The 15,637-nt window shown below is 32.6% G+C and overlaps 3 protein-coding genes across 3 annotated transcripts; 1 reads left to right on the top strand and 2 right to left on the bottom strand.

The window, feature by feature from the left end:
• Positions 1–3,339: 3,339 nt before the first annotated feature.
• On the bottom strand, positions 3,340–5,232 carry LOC111832407. The gene is made up of 4 exons (XM_023788718.1): positions 4,462–5,232; positions 4,112–4,243; positions 3,825–3,990; positions 3,340–3,648 (listed from the first exon to the last, which is right to left on the bottom strand). Exons 1-4 carry the CDS (start codon positions 5,064–5,066, stop codon positions 3,340–3,342), a joined length of 1,212 nt encoding a protein of 403 aa, XP_023644486.1. The 5' UTR covers positions 5,067–5,232.
• Positions 5,233–6,798: 1,566 nt separating this feature from the next.
• LOC17897434 (protein LIKE COV 2) lies at positions 6,799–9,326 on the top strand. The gene is made up of 7 exons (XM_006304055.2): positions 6,799–6,980; positions 7,626–7,678; positions 7,761–7,870; positions 8,206–8,373; positions 8,651–8,748; positions 8,856–8,982; positions 9,070–9,326. Exons 1-7 carry the CDS (start codon positions 6,861–6,863, stop codon positions 9,174–9,176), a joined length of 783 nt encoding a protein of 260 aa, XP_006304117.1. The 5' UTR covers positions 6,799–6,860; the 3' UTR covers positions 9,177–9,326.
• A 1,440-nt stretch (positions 9,327–10,766) lies between these two features.
• LOC17897001 (auxin-responsive protein SAUR71) lies at positions 10,767–11,234 on the bottom strand. Its single transcript, XM_006305986.2, has one exon. The coding sequence runs from the start codon at positions 11,210–11,212 to the stop codon at positions 10,883–10,885; it is 330 nt and encodes a 109-aa protein (XP_006306048.1). The 5' UTR covers positions 11,213–11,234; the 3' UTR covers positions 10,767–10,882.
• Between the last annotated feature and the right edge of the window lie 4,403 nt (positions 11,235–15,637).

Here is a 15,637-nt window from a genome sequence, read left to right as displayed (position 1 = left end):
CCGCAGATTCCAATAGACTTAAGAGACTCGCTCACTTAAGACTAATGAAGAACAATGACAAAGACTCAAACTTTGACAAGAATAAAACTTTCTTTTACTTTAAATTGATCAAGGGTGAATTTACAATGAGACTAATGATCAGCTTATATAGGCTGAGTTCACACGTTCTAAACCTAGAAAGAAGAAACAAATCGCAACAATTAATGAAAATATAGATGTTGGACCATAAAGTGTAGAATCGGTCCATGTAAGGCAAGTGAGGTGTGCCTTGTATCTCGTCAACTTGGGAAGGTAATAGTGACGCCTTGGAAGCTTCTTGTGCACTTGGAGATGCTGTATCACTCACATGAACTTAATAGGAAAGAGTCGTTGTGCATTGATGATGATCGACTCCAAACAAGGCGAGTAATAATATGATTGAATCCTCCTGATCCAATGACTATTATTGTGCGTGAATATTCTCCTAATATTCTCTGGTTGCTGTAGAGTTTCTCCTGGTTTCCAAATGTAGCTTTGAGACACGTCCATATGAAGGTAAAGGAGAGTTTCCTTATATCTCTCTAAGTAGATCAACTACCTTGATTCAAAGGGTGGTTTGGACTTGGGTCTTCTCTTGGGATGTTCTCCATGGGCTGGGGCCTTGTAGTGAATCAAATGACTGTGTTGGCTACCTTCATGGCTGATCCAAGTGTTAAAAGACTTCAAATCCTCACAGCTCGCAATCTGATGTAGTTCAGGCAGTCGGTCAGCGAGTAGTTCAGTCGGTCAACAAGTAGTTCAGCATGCTTGTCAGCGAGTAGTTCAGCATGCTTGTCCGCGAGTAGATCAGAATGTACATCAGCTATCATCTTTGAATCATATGGATGGTGAATGATTCCTTGATGACTTGATGTTGCCTCATTAAAAACCTTTCTAGGTAAACCCATTGGGACAAACCCTAGATAAGGGAAAAAGAGTGCAACAGTCATATCCCAATAGTAAGGTGATTTGACTTGCTGATTTTTGATCCCTCTTGAACTGTCGGACTTCTTAGGGTTAATATCATGGTGAATAATTAACCCTTCACCTTGTACTTGATCAGAACTCCACTTAGACAAAGATTCTCCAAAATTCTCCATGTATACCGGTTTGGTGTGCTCTTGGTCTGATCTAGTTCTGATGTCCGCATCAACAAGACCCTCCTTGCACCACAAGCCACGAATCCAACCCTCTCCTTGCTAGAACTCACCAGAACTTGCCACAGAAACCTCCAAAAACCCTCACAAGCCTCTTCTTAAGCTTTAGGAACAACCAACTCACAACCTTCTCTCTCTCTTTTGTTTTTAAGAAGCGACAAAGGCCAAAAGTGAGAAAGAAAGGCTGCTTCCACGAGTTTAAAGTCGTGTCTAGGGTTTCTCTAATCAATTCCAATTAAACCGACGGTTTAAAAGCTAAACCGTCTAACCTAATTTTGTTGGTGTCGGTCGACAACACCAAAATTTCAGACACGGGTGTTACACACATAAATAAAAATTAAAAGTATATTATGTTAAAAAAATCATTACTAAAAATATTTATTTAATTAAGCCCATAATCTCATTTATTTAATATAATGTTTACATTATCTAATGAAAATGTTTATTATCGACATATAATTTTGTTTAATTAAAACCATAATCCTCATTTATAAACCAAACTATAATCCATTTAGTTGAAAAATATAACCCTAATCGCTTGATATACCAAACCAACATAATCAAAATTAAGTTAATAGTTCAATTTCTTAGTATTTTTTTAGTATACAAAAGAACCTTTTATAATACTTATTTTCTATAATCTAAACCATAATCGTTATTTATATTCAAAACTGACATATAACTCGTTTAGTTGTAAAAATTAAACATAATCTCGTTTAATTGTAAATACTAAACCTTAATCTCTTGATAAATCCAAACCAACATAACCAAAATTTTTGTTAATAGTTTAGTTTATTAATAAAATTTTTTGAATATACAATTTTTTCTAATAATACTTGTTTTTCTATTTCATCTTTTTGATAGGATTAAATATTTTTCTATTTTCATATATTTTCTTTGACACATGTCATGATCACGAGCTAATAACTTTGAAAAGCAAGCTTTATATAATAAGTAAAATATATATAATTTTTGTTGTAATTTGCCATTAATTTGGAAAGTTAGATTATATGATCACACACATATATAAGTGTTTTTAAATTATGAGGATATATTTAGGTTTCTCACTGCGAAGGTTCGATTTAATATATTTATTGATGATAATTTTAGCAAATTAAAAATTGTGGAGTTATATTAGGATTTAAAGACATATACACGATAAATTTTTCCATTACAGCCTTGGATTCTTTTTTTTGGTCAAGGATGTAATGGAAAAATATATCGTGTATATTTCTTAGGGGTCGTTATTGGTTTATTGATACTGGTGTTCTCTTTTTTTTTGTGCGGTTTAGTGTACGTTTTGGAGAATACCCTAAACTTACTCTATAAAAAAGATGATGCCTCTTCGTTTTGGGGTTCCTCTCCGAGCCATATATACATGATTAGCTACATATATACAATTAGGGATAATAATATCCCACATTGAAGATTGAGTATGATACTGACTAGTATATAGGATATATGAGTCTCTCCACTCATTGCCAATTGGTTTTAAGTTGGAAGCCCACAATCTAATATGGTATCAGAGCCCGATCTGCACATACTCAACCCAATCTACAATCACTCCGGCCTAATAGTTAACCCACCAATTCATGCACGAACATACCAAGATTTATGGCTAGAAGAGCCATCATCTCGAGGAGACGTATTGGGATACTACAAGAAAACATGTGATTAACGACTGCAAAAACAGTCATAATTCCGTCGCTAAGAAGTACCTTAGAACGACTGTTTAGCGACGTAATGACGTAGTCGCTAAACCATGCGTCGCTAAATAGCTACTGTGTTGCGACATATTTTATTGGTCACTATGACGTCGCAAATCAATCGCTACTTGCGCGACTGATTTGCGCCTATTATGCGACTTCATTTTGACTGTTTTGCGACTGTTTTGCTACTGTGAATTTTTATTGTTTTGAGACAGAATTGATTTGGAATCTCGATTTAGGATGCTTTTAAATTTGATTTTGTAATTACAATTGTTTTTAAAACAAAAAAAAATGTGTATTTAAAACATTTTCATTCAACACAAACACAAAACATGTTTTCATATTCAACAAAATAACAACCACGTTCAAACACATACAACCAAGTTTAAACACAATACAACAACCACATGTTTTAAAGTTCTTTCAAGTTCTAGTAGGAGGGAAAGCAAGGGAACCTATTCATCTGCAGAGGACTCAGAGTTGATGAAAGCAAGGAAATTGGGGTCAGTTTTGCTCAAGTACTTCTTCACCAGCTTCGAGTGCTTGATCTCAGCTTGTTGCTCAACTAAAACCCGTGAAGCCTCTGCTTCACGCTCTGCTTGAATAGCTGCTTGTTCCTCCATCTTCCGAGTAGCTTCCTCAAGCTGTTGGTGCAGGCTTGTTGTGAAAGAAGAAGTGCTTCCCGGGTACTTTCGCTTCCCATTGATGTAATCCCCTAGGCTTCCAACTCCAAAATATGCTCCTCTATCATTAGTGAAAGTAGACTGCATAAAAAAATTTTCAAAACTCAGAAAGCTACTCGCAACAAACAATATCATAAATCTATTCTTTAACATTTTTCATGAAAAAGTAAACATACAGTCTCAGAAAAATCAGTACATTACCTGAAGAAAGATCTCGTCATCCTCCTCTTGAGATAGCTTTGATCTACGTGAAGTACCGTCAGAAGTCTCCTCATTCTCGAGTGCAGCCAACTTAGCTTCCTTGTTCTTCTTATATGCCTCATGAACTTCTTGAGCTTTCTCATCAACAAATGTTCCATCCTTTTTGGTATGAGTCCTGATAAAAACTTCACCAATAGTTGGAGGTCTTCCCAATTCCACTTCCTGAAATGTTAAAACAATATTAAGGTGAGAAGAAGACCATCAATTGTAACATATCAATTCAAATTTAATGCTTGTGAGTAACAGAAAGGTTAGAACATTAGGATAGGAGAAAGTACATTACCGCAAATTCAAGGAAGTATCTCTTTTTTTTTTTTTCAGAGGCACACAACCCCAACTGTAAAATGGCCCATCAAACTTGTTTGTGAAAACCTTTGTAATCTTCCGGGTAAGTGCTGACCTGTCGTTACCAAACCTACAAGCACAAAAGCATACAAACACAAGTCAAACAGTCACAGAGACTAATCATAGAGACTCCACAATCTTATTCAACTCTACAGAGACTAATCATATAGACTACACTATGCATTTCTGATATCAAGGCATACCTAGAAATACAATCAACATCACAGAGACTACACTATCGCACTCAACAGACACTACACTAAAGCACTCAAGTTCAAAGAATCTTACCAAGTTGTTCCAGGTTCCAACTTGGGAGAGAGGACAGTCGTATACAATTCACGGCCTGGCACGCGAAGCAGCTCATATAAAGTAGCGAGCTGATCTTCTGGGAGAGTTGGTTCTGCTGCAGCATCTTCCTCAGAACCAGATTCATCATCTTCTTCCTCATGTGAGTTTTGAACTTGAGAACTGTGGTGTGACATAGAGCCTCGCGCTTGAGAAGAGGGTCGAGGTTGATTCGAGTAAACATGCTGATTGAACACTGAAGGCTGGTTCGAGAGAGGAGGTGTATTCGATGTAGAAGCGAGATGTTGAGGACCACCTCTTCGAGCTTCATCAGCAGGAGATGCACCAGGATAGCTCCTCGCAGGCTGGAAAAGATTCCTCGGAGGAGGATAGTCTCTGACAGTAGGATTCGTTGCAGGCTGAAAAACGGGGACATGACTCTCCTGAGAAACGTTTGTTGTGCCATGAGGGTTCATCGGTGTGAAGGTGTACTGGCTGGGAAGCCCCTTAGGTCTCCGATTCGATTTCTGGGAAGCCCCAACAGTCGCCAGTTGCTTTGAGTTATTTCGCGTTGCTCTTCCGCCGCCATTCTTCTTTCTTAGAGGCATCAGATTTGACAGAGGCTGATTGGGGAGAAAGCGGCGATTAGGGAGAAAGAGGCGATTAGGGTTCTAATCACAGAGAGATTGAAGAATAGAGAGATCGAGAGAAAGAGGCGATTAGGGTTCTTAGAACGGAGAAATCGAAGAACAGAGTGATCGAGAGGTAAAGAGAGATAAGGGATGAGAATGGAGAAATCGAAGAACTGAGAGATCGAGAGAGAAAGAGAGATTAGGGATGAGAATGAGTTAATTAGGGTTCATCGTTTAGAGTGGGTGTCAAGAGAAAAAGAGAGATTGGGCCAAAACAGGCCTAGCCCATAGCCAATTAATTTGGGTCGGAGGCCCAATTAAAAAAAGAGTCATTAATATGTAGTTAAGTAGTCGCTACACTTAGCGACTACAACAACAGTCGCCAAATGTAGTCGCTCATTAGCGACTATTTTCCGACAATGAAAATCAGTCTGAAACTACCGACGAAATCGTTTTCGTTGCTATTAAGTGACAAGACAACGACCATTCAGTCGCAATATTTAGCGACTACACCTTGAGTCGCAACATGCAGTCGCTAAATAGCTGTTTTCTATATCCCACATTGAAAGTTGACTACGATCATGACTAGTACTAGATTTTAGTACACCGCAGAAGAACATTTTTTTCATAAGATAAATTATGATTTATCAGAGTTTTCTATATTTTAAAAAGCTTTTTATTTATATTTTTCTTGCTAATTGTATATATAGTTGTAAATTGTATATATAGTTATTTAGTTGTTGCATTTGTAACAGAGCTGTTAAGACATGTTTGCCCATCCGTCCCATTAGGTTTGTCTTGTGATGGGTGAATAATATTTACCGATAAGGTGACTCGTTTGATCTGTGGTAGCATATATGAAACACAAACATGTCTGACTAATGTAAGTGCATTTGTGGATTGGCTAGCAGATTTAGTTAATTACCACATGTTTTAATAATTTATACTTATTAACTATGTACTAACATCTATTAATAAGTATATATTATATTTTTATCAGTAAATAATAACAGGGCATATCAACCCGCGTACAAACACACATTAAACCCTTAATCCACCACGGAAAAACTCACGAAATCCACTTATTTGTGAGGTTAACATCTTTAATATACCTATCGTGATATATTATATTCTCCGCTCATTTTCAGTTGGTTTTAAGTTGGAACCCACTGTCACCGTATATTCAAAAAATTGGTTGTCAACTTGCCATGATTATGCCGTTTATTCATATCGTTGCTTACTTAAACTCACAAAATATATAATTTTATGACCAAATTCAGCAACGATAAAAAGTGACTAATTTGTGGCTATATCATGATTTATTTTGGTGACTATTCGTGGCTATATCAGCATACAACCACAAATATTCAAGCTCATCGACGAAAATTGAAATGACTATATGTCTATATTTTACACATATTATGCTAATCTGTTTGTGTAAATTTTGTAAACTGAATTTAGAATCAACGGGATTATACAAAAATCAGAATAATTCACGTATCAACAAGTATAAATTATTTTGACGTGTAAAAAAATTGTATATTTTTGTGACAAATTTAAAATAAGTCATGTTTGGGAATTTCCCCATATTTTTCTGATATAGATAGATGACGTGTTCCACTACGAATCGTTGGATCTTATGATCAAACTGAGAGTATAGCTTACGTAAAGGGTCATTTCACATCAGTAGAGAGACCCAAAAGATCCGCTAAGGTCAAAATAAAAATCAGAGATCTGGTCTGACTAATTTCAACCTCGTCGCCGGAGAAAATGGCGGAAGACAAAGAAGCTACGACGAGTTCTCTTAGTCAAGGCCTCACTCCTCACCAAGACCTTGAAGATGCTCCCAAGTCTTCTCCTCCCAATTCTCCTAATTCTTCTACTCGTAAGGTATTACTAAGTCTCTTCCGATTCCTTCGCCGATTTTGAAACGACGCCATTGTTTCTGGTTCTGTGTTTACTCGTTTACTTCGATTTCGTTGCTCTTGGAGTTGAATTTTAGCTTTCGTACTTGTCAGTGTGGTGATTTTGGGGAAAATGTGAAGATCGTTGCGAAACTATGAGTGGCTGCGATGTGAATCAACCAAAATTGATGTTTCTTGATAGAAGTTTGAGTAGAATTTAGTCAATTTTCTGAATTCGTTGAGAGATTTGTAGGGTTCGAGTTCGATGTATAAGTGATGTTTAATGGAGTCTAAGCTTTGGCTTGTGGAGGTTAAGCTGATTACTTTATCTATTTGTGTTTAATTCAACTTATACTGAGATGTTTATTGAGGCAAGGCTTACTCGTGACTAGTTTTGGGTTGGTAAGAGAACTGTAGAAGAATTTTTATTATTGATAGCTATCTTATTGTCACTGTGAAGATCGTAGCGAAACTACGAGTGGTGTTGTGAATTATTGGATGGATTAATGCTGGTTGTTGAATTGACGTTTACAAGTGATCCTTTAGGGAGCTTAAGCTGATTACTCTATCTGTTTGTGTTAACTAGAGGATTTTTCTGATCTGTTTGTATACTCTTTTGTGTTTTGAACAGGCTTGCTATGGGGTTTTACAGAGTTGGGTGTCGAAGAAGTTTATGACTGGATTGTAAATCACTCTTACCACTAGTTTTGTTTATCGAATTTTACAGTTATTTCAACTGTGTTTTATATGATTGGGTGTGTGGCAGTGTTGTTCTCTTTCCTGTTGCTGTTACGTTCCTTATCACTTGGTGGTTTGTCCAGTTCGTTGATGGTTTCTTCAGTCCGGTTTACGAGAACCTTGGTGTTGACATATTTGGTAAGCCTGGAAAGCTTATTAAGATTACTCTGCCTTAGGAGATCTGTGTGTGTTTAACTTCTATGTTTTATGGTAATGTTACGTGCTTTATTGAAGCTGGAAACAGAGGATATTTTTGATGTAGAAAGATTACAAGCTGAGGTGTACAAGTTTGATTTACACTACTTCCATAGTTTACCAGATTTCTAGGTTTAATTGTTCAGTCTAACTCTTAATAGTTGTGACAATGTATTAGAATGAGCATTTCATTTCATCTCTTTAACTTTCCTTAAAGTTTAAGAGTTAAATATCAGACAATATATTCTATCTTCTAATTTGTTCTTTGTCTGTGGCAGGACTTGGGTTCATTACATCTGTACTATTCACTTTCTTTGTTGGAATATTTGCTTCTTCATGGCTGGGTTCTACGGTTTTCTGGCTTGGCGAGCAGTTTATAAGGCGAATGCCCTTTGTGAAGCACATATATTCAGCTTCTAAACAAATCAGTACTGCAATTTCTCCGGGTAAGGATGTCTGATTTGAACATATGTAAGCTGTTTCTATCTCTACACTAGTTAGTTCTCTCTGGTGTCCAAATATTTACCGCTTTTCTCCAAATATATGTCAAAGTGCAAGAGAGAACGTAAAGAATGTCCTCCTTTTTTTTTCTTCTAGCAAAAATGCAAGCATATTCATGTGAATCTGGGACAATGATTTGATGCACGAGTAATTGTATGCTGCTATATAGTCTGCCTTTTTGGTGTCCCTTTTAACGAAATAACCTTTGGTTTTTTGTTCCAGACCAGAATACTACTGCCTTCAAAGAGGTAGCAATCATCCGTCATCCTCGTATTGGTGAATACGCATTTGGATTTATCACATCATCGGTGACACTTCAGGTCAGTTATTGAGCCAAAACAATATGGTGAAACCCCATGTAACCAAATCACCTGGAAAAACATAAAGCAGAACATTGAGATAGTTTACTGCTTTCTTTTGGTAACAGACGGACCACGGAGAAGAAGAGTTGTGTAGTGTGTATGTACCAACGAATCATCTGTACATAGGAGACGTATTTCTAGTGAGTAGCGAAGAAATCATAAGGCCGAATCTATCAATCCGAGAAGGAATAGGTCAGTCTAGTCTTTCGCTGTTCATCTCTTATTTTTGTAATTCTTATGAGAAAGATTAGATTCATTAGTGTTGTTTTGATGGAACAGAGATCATTGTATCTGTTGGGATGACGATGCCACAAGTGATATCTCATGTTGACAGGACAACGACTCACCAACAACACAGTCTTAGGATTCCTCTCAACAGACTTTAGTTAAATAGCCGTGTGTATGTGGCCTGTCTTAATACATTGTAAAGATACTTTTACGTGTTGTTGTGCTCATTCTGAAATATAAAATTTCAAATTTAATACTATTTACATATCTTAAACACAAACATGTATGAAAATACCATTCAAATTCAATCCTAGTCACACTTTTGCTAATTATATAGTAAATGTATACGAATTCAATAGTTAAATTTCATCCAAAAGAAAACCAGAAGAAAATTAAATTTTATATAGTAAATTAACATTTTAACCAAAAGAAAACCAGAATTTTTGTAAATGGTTTATAAGTAAGGGTAGCATTAGTAAATTTAGAAATGATTTTTTATTTAATTAAAAATTAACAATAATGAAGATTTTTGTTTCTTTAAAAATCCTTTGTTATTCATAAGAGCATGTCCATCCATATTTTCTCACAAAGTCTCTCACTAATTAAAAAATAAAAGATAATAATAATGTAAGAGAGATTAAAATAGGGTTTTTAATTGAGAACATCCAAAAAAAATGTTTCTTGACACATGACATATTATAACTCGCTAAATTCGTTATATGAATTCATCTTTAAATAAATAATAATGTTACACTAAATCATTAGAATCATATATATTGAGAAATTCAGAGATTTTCTAATGATTTCTAAATTAGTTTTTCAAATCTTATTTAACATGTAATTTCGCTAATTAAATCATTTAAAATATCTTGTTATTCAATTAATCATTTATAGAAATCATATCACATTAAAAAATTTCAAAATTTCAAATTGCATTTGTTTTTAAAGAAAGAGATTAAAAGAATATTTTTAAGAGACTCTATTACTCTCACAGTTTTTGGAGGTACATATAATATTGGATCAAAGATTGTAGAAGAACTTGTGATTTTAATACTTTTTTTTAGAATTTTAATACATTTTTTTCCATAACTCTGCCAGTTGGATACGTGTGAAATATAATGATTGGTTAGGACACCACACCATCATGAAAGTCCCCAAACCATGTGGAAGCCTCATGCATCATTTATCTTCTTAATAAAAGTCTTTATATTAGCTGTTAAGGAATGTAACTAAGAATTAGATTATCTTATCTCTTTTTAATCCTAAATTTTGGTTAAGTGTTGGCGGGTTAAGTTATTTTAGATTTCCGTTCATGATTTTTCTATCACAATGTTTAAAGTCATTAATCGAATCGGATAGGATAGGCCTAGCGATTATACAGGGAATAATCGGAACAACAAGACGATGATTTTTTAAACAGGGATAGGTACTATTACAAAGTAGCAAAAACAAATCATAGCAGTTACGGAAAATGAGCTATCCTTCAATGTGGATGATTGTTGAAGTGCATGATCTCATCACTGGTGATTAAAAAATATAGTATTTGTTCATCCGATGAACATCTTAACATATAATCAAAAGGAAAAAAAAAAACCCAAACTCAAAAGTAGAGTTTTCGTTTTTGTTTTACACTTTTAAAAAAAAGAAAGCTGTAAATTATAGAAGGAATTTAAAACTAACCCTAGTACAAATTAAACAAATAATATATCAATTTCCCAAAAAAATATGGAAAAATAATAAAACGTGAATTAAACCTCTTCCATACTTTGTTTGGAATGCATAATAAAAGAATAAATGTGAATTGAAATTCTGAAATACTCATACGTGAGAAGGAAGCTATCTTCTTCTATGCATGGATCATTCATCAATGTAGATAATGAGATGTACTCATCATGTAATGAGGAGAAGTATGACTCGTGGACTTAAGGTAATGAATCAAGTTCATGAACACTTGGATCTCACAAGCGATCCTTAAAGCACCATCATATGAATGACCAAACTCTTCTTCAGATAACCTAAGAAGTTCCTCGAACAATGGATGTGTCAACAACTCAGCATCCATCTCTAACTTACACTGCGTATCTCTGTCGTTTCCGACATAAACTCGGACTCTTCCTTCTTCCGGTAATGTCGTTGCTCTTTGAGAAAAGCTCTTAGCTCCACAACATAGTAGTTTCTTCACCACACACTTCATCTTTCTTTTGTCTTCTTGAGGTTTTCTTGGAGTCTTGTAATAATGTTTATGGAGAAGCTTGTGGAGGTATTTATAAGAGTTTATGAAGAAGGTGAAGAGAGGAAGGTCAAGGGGAAAGAGACAATGTAAAGCCGCGGAGAATTGGTTCGATCGTAGAGACAAGTTTAATACCGACTTGAATCGTACGTTCTTTAATATCATATTTGATTATATATTAGCTATATATTGTTTAATATATAGTTCTATTGTTGCCAATTTATTAAAAAAAAAATCACCGTAAGATATTTATATATCCGGACTTGTAACATCCGACTAATCTCCTATGAGTATAGGCATCGTGTTATAATATTTGTTTATGTTTTTTGTTTTGTTTTTTGTACATATATTTTTACATATATATTATCATATATATAATATTTTATATGCAAATATTTAAACCGTCTAAAATTATTTACGTCTCGATTGAGCGTTTTAGGTGTTAGAAGTTAGGTTACCGTCTAGTGGTTTCTTGAACACTAAATATAATCGTCAAATAGTTTATTTACCGAATTTTTTAGTGGATATAGAGTAGAATACCATTTCGACTGGTTAAATAAAATGGGTTGATATAATTTTAGTAGATATAGAGTATAATATTATTTCGACTGGTCAAATAAAATGATTTAATAAATTTTTCATTTGAGAAAAATTAAATTGTTCCTTGACCTAAATTTACAGGATAATTCTTTCTCAAATGGAAACAATTAGATCACTACCACTCTTGACTAATTATAGATCATAATTTCATATCAAAGTTTAATAACCTAAAAAATGATTAAAATGAATTGTAGCATTACGAGCCATATAGGAACATATCAAATGTGTCTTAAATTATGTTTAGGTGCGTATAGACTAATTAAGGGGTCATATACATGTAATTAAGACCATTAGTCTGGTTTCTTTCTTACACGAAAATTACAAATCTATATTAAAATTTTTGAAGTACCTTTTGTGTTCTACCCTTTTATTTTGTAATATTTGCATAATTAAATCCTTACCATTTGATTAAATAGAAAAAGTTTAAGACAAATTTTGTAATTAAATCATAATAAATTTGCAAAATTAGAAATCAATATTTATTACATTTAAACAAAATTTCCTAAAATCTCTCCCTAATAAATCAAAGATTTCTCCAACATCTTTATATGATCTTATTTGTTTTTAAATTTATATTATTACATAAACATATGTATAATAAAAATATAATTTTTTTTGCATATGTTGCAATTTGAATTTTTAGAAACGGATGTATATTACTCAAACGATACAAAAATGTATGTACTAAAGTATTATTGATTATTGTGTAGCACGGGTCATGTGATGGAACGGGTTATAATTTACATAATTATGATTATAGATATTTTTACGGGTTGTCTACTATAGTATAACTCACAAAAATATTTTAATATGAAATTATATTATGTAAACGAATATTATGTCAGTATCATTTCAATATTTTAAATTTTATACTATTTAATTAATTTAATCAAATTACGATTACATAAAAAATAAATTATCATATTATATTCTACGGGTTAAATCATAAACTTAACAATCAAAATATAGTAGTACACTCTTATATACCAAACAAAAATAATAAAAAGAATACATTTTAAATTGTCGTTCCGCGGTGTACCGTGGGTTAAAATCTAGTATATTGTTAAAACTTAAGACTATATATGGGCTGTTGATAAATATCTGTTTTATTCACTGGAAAAGGTCAGATAAATACTGTGAAAATTCTATTTAAACTTAGAATAATATTTTAGTGGATAATTAGTGGCAAATTCTGTCACATATGGCCACTCAGCATAATCTTTTGACAAGCATTGAATCTTATCCATGCAAATTTAAGCTGTATGGCAACAGAAGGTCACAAAATTACTGTGAGAACATATTATAATTATAATTAAGCTTAAAGCATTAAACTATGGCCATGAATATTTTAATGGATAATTAGTTGCAAACTTTGTTGTTACTATCATTACTTAAATTGCTATTTGAAAGTGCATTGTCTCTACTCTCTAGCCAAATCAATTGTCGTTTAGCTACTAGTTTGCCACCAAAAAACAAAAGGATTTTGTTCAAATAAATCCTCTAAGTTGCTATTTTTTTTGCAAATTTATCTTCTAAATGCAGAAAATGTAAATCAATTCTGCAAAGTCAAAATAAACACGCAGTACAACCCGTTTTCACTACTATCATGTTTGTAAAATGTTTAAAAATAATATATCAAATTGATGTTCTCGTGACTAGAAGTTCAAATATATCTGTAAAATTTTTAAAAACAAATATATGTGACTGTTTGTCCAAAATAATAATAATATATATGTAACTGTAGAATCGTTTAAAACATTAATTTATTTAGTATAAAAATGTTATTGCGTATTATATTTGACATAGTTAGATTGTTTTGTATTTTTCAGATATGAAAGATAGAGTTGTAAAAATTGACGACCCGTTTATTTGCACAAAACCAAAAAAAAAAACTAGGTTTTTCAGAGTTATTTTAGCTAGGCATACGTAATTGGTTCGTTCGTTTTGTGTGAACCATCCTATCGGATGCCACGTTCTAGAGGCACCACTTAAACAAAACTAGTTATGTGAGAGTTTTGATGTGACATATATCGAAATGCTAAATTATTAATAACCAAAAAAAACATTGAAGATAAAAATGAAAAATATAAAAAAGAACAAACATATTAATTAAAGCACATAAACATTTTATTTAATTAATACAAACATATTAATTGAAGCATATAAACATTTTTCATTTAAATGCAAATTGTAAAAAAAAAATTGTAACCACCCACCACATGACATGTGGCTTAAGCACCCACCCAAAAAACATCTTAAATAAGATCTGGATATTTCTTAAAACAGTGTTGTTTTATTATTTTCTGATTTTTTAAAGGGTGTAAAACCCTTGGACATATGCCAATAAAAATGGGGAAAATTCCATAAAAATTCTCTATCTAATTTTAATTTGGAAGTTTAATACCCAATGTTATTTGGTTGGAAACAAAATGCATGGTTTATTAATTTGTTGTCTATTAATACATCAAGTATATAAAAATTGTCGAATCGAAAAAACTGCTTAACAAATGATAATCGGATTGATGGAAACACTAAACGGGGTTAATAGAATTACACTAAACTAGGGTTTATTGATCACAATTCGATTTGGGGTAATAGCAAAGGACAATGCAGTCTTTGGATAACCCCAAATTACCCGTGTGTTTAGAGATTAGTGATTTCGTCAACCTCGGTTTAGTCATTCCGTCAATCCAATTAAGCGATTTATTCGATTCGACAATTTTTATATACTTAATGTATTAATAGACCAAAATTTAATAAACCATACATTTTATTTCCAATCAAATAACATTTGGGTATTAAACTTCCAAATTAAAATTAGATGGAGAATTTTTATAGAATTTTCCCAATAAAAATGGCCTAACGAGTTTATGTAGATGATCTCATGTGTTACACAGTTGATTAGCTCATCGGTTAAAATATTTTATACATACACTGAATCACATACATACACCCATATCTATTATTGGCCATCAGTACTATCGATCTACCTTGTCGGTTTGAAACTTAGATACGTACATTTTTGCCCAAAGAAAAAAAAAAAAAGAGATACGTACATTTATTGGAAAATTGATTAAACGAAACACTATAGGTAATAAAAATATTGTTATATATATATTAGGGAAACTATAAAGAGTGTACCCAAATAAAAAAAAAAAAATATCCATACCCCTTAAATTTTTATTTAGCTTCTAATTTTTCAGACAAAAATATCCCTATATATGGTAACAAATAATTTAGCAAAATAACATAATAAATATCAATAAATTATAGATTTTTAATCTAACATTTATACGTTATCTGTTTTTTATTTTTACAATATAATACAATAATTCAACACGATAATAAATTATTTATCAGAATAATTTAAAACTTACCATATAACTTATAATTTTATCGCGATACAATATCATTTATATTGTTAATAAATTATTTAGCATATTAAGTGTAACACTAAAAATTATTTAGCATGTTAAGTTTATAAAGTAGTGGTTAGACTTTAGATTTTGTAACTAAATTTGAAGTTATATTTTGGTTTGGGTTGACAAAATATTGGTTAAAGTTTAGATTTTATAATTAAATGAAATTATATTTCGGTTTGGGTTGACAAATAGTGATTAGGGTTTAATTTTTGTAATTAAACGAAATATAATTTCAGTTGGGTTGATTAAATAGTGGTTTGGGTTGATAAATTTCCGTGATAACAGATTATTAACATGTTTAAAATTTTGGTTTGGGTTTGGGTTTACATGATAACAGATTATTAACATGTAATTAAACGAAATTTAA

This window comes from Capsella rubella, unplaced genomic scaffold (genome assembly GCF_000375325.1).
Source record: "Capsella rubella cultivar Monte Gargano unplaced genomic scaffold, Caprub1_0 scaffold_1, whole genome shotgun sequence".
Taxonomy (NCBI): domain Eukaryota; kingdom Viridiplantae; phylum Streptophyta; class Magnoliopsida; order Brassicales; family Brassicaceae; genus Capsella; species Capsella rubella.
This window is presented reverse-complemented; position numbering and strand designations above follow the sequence as displayed.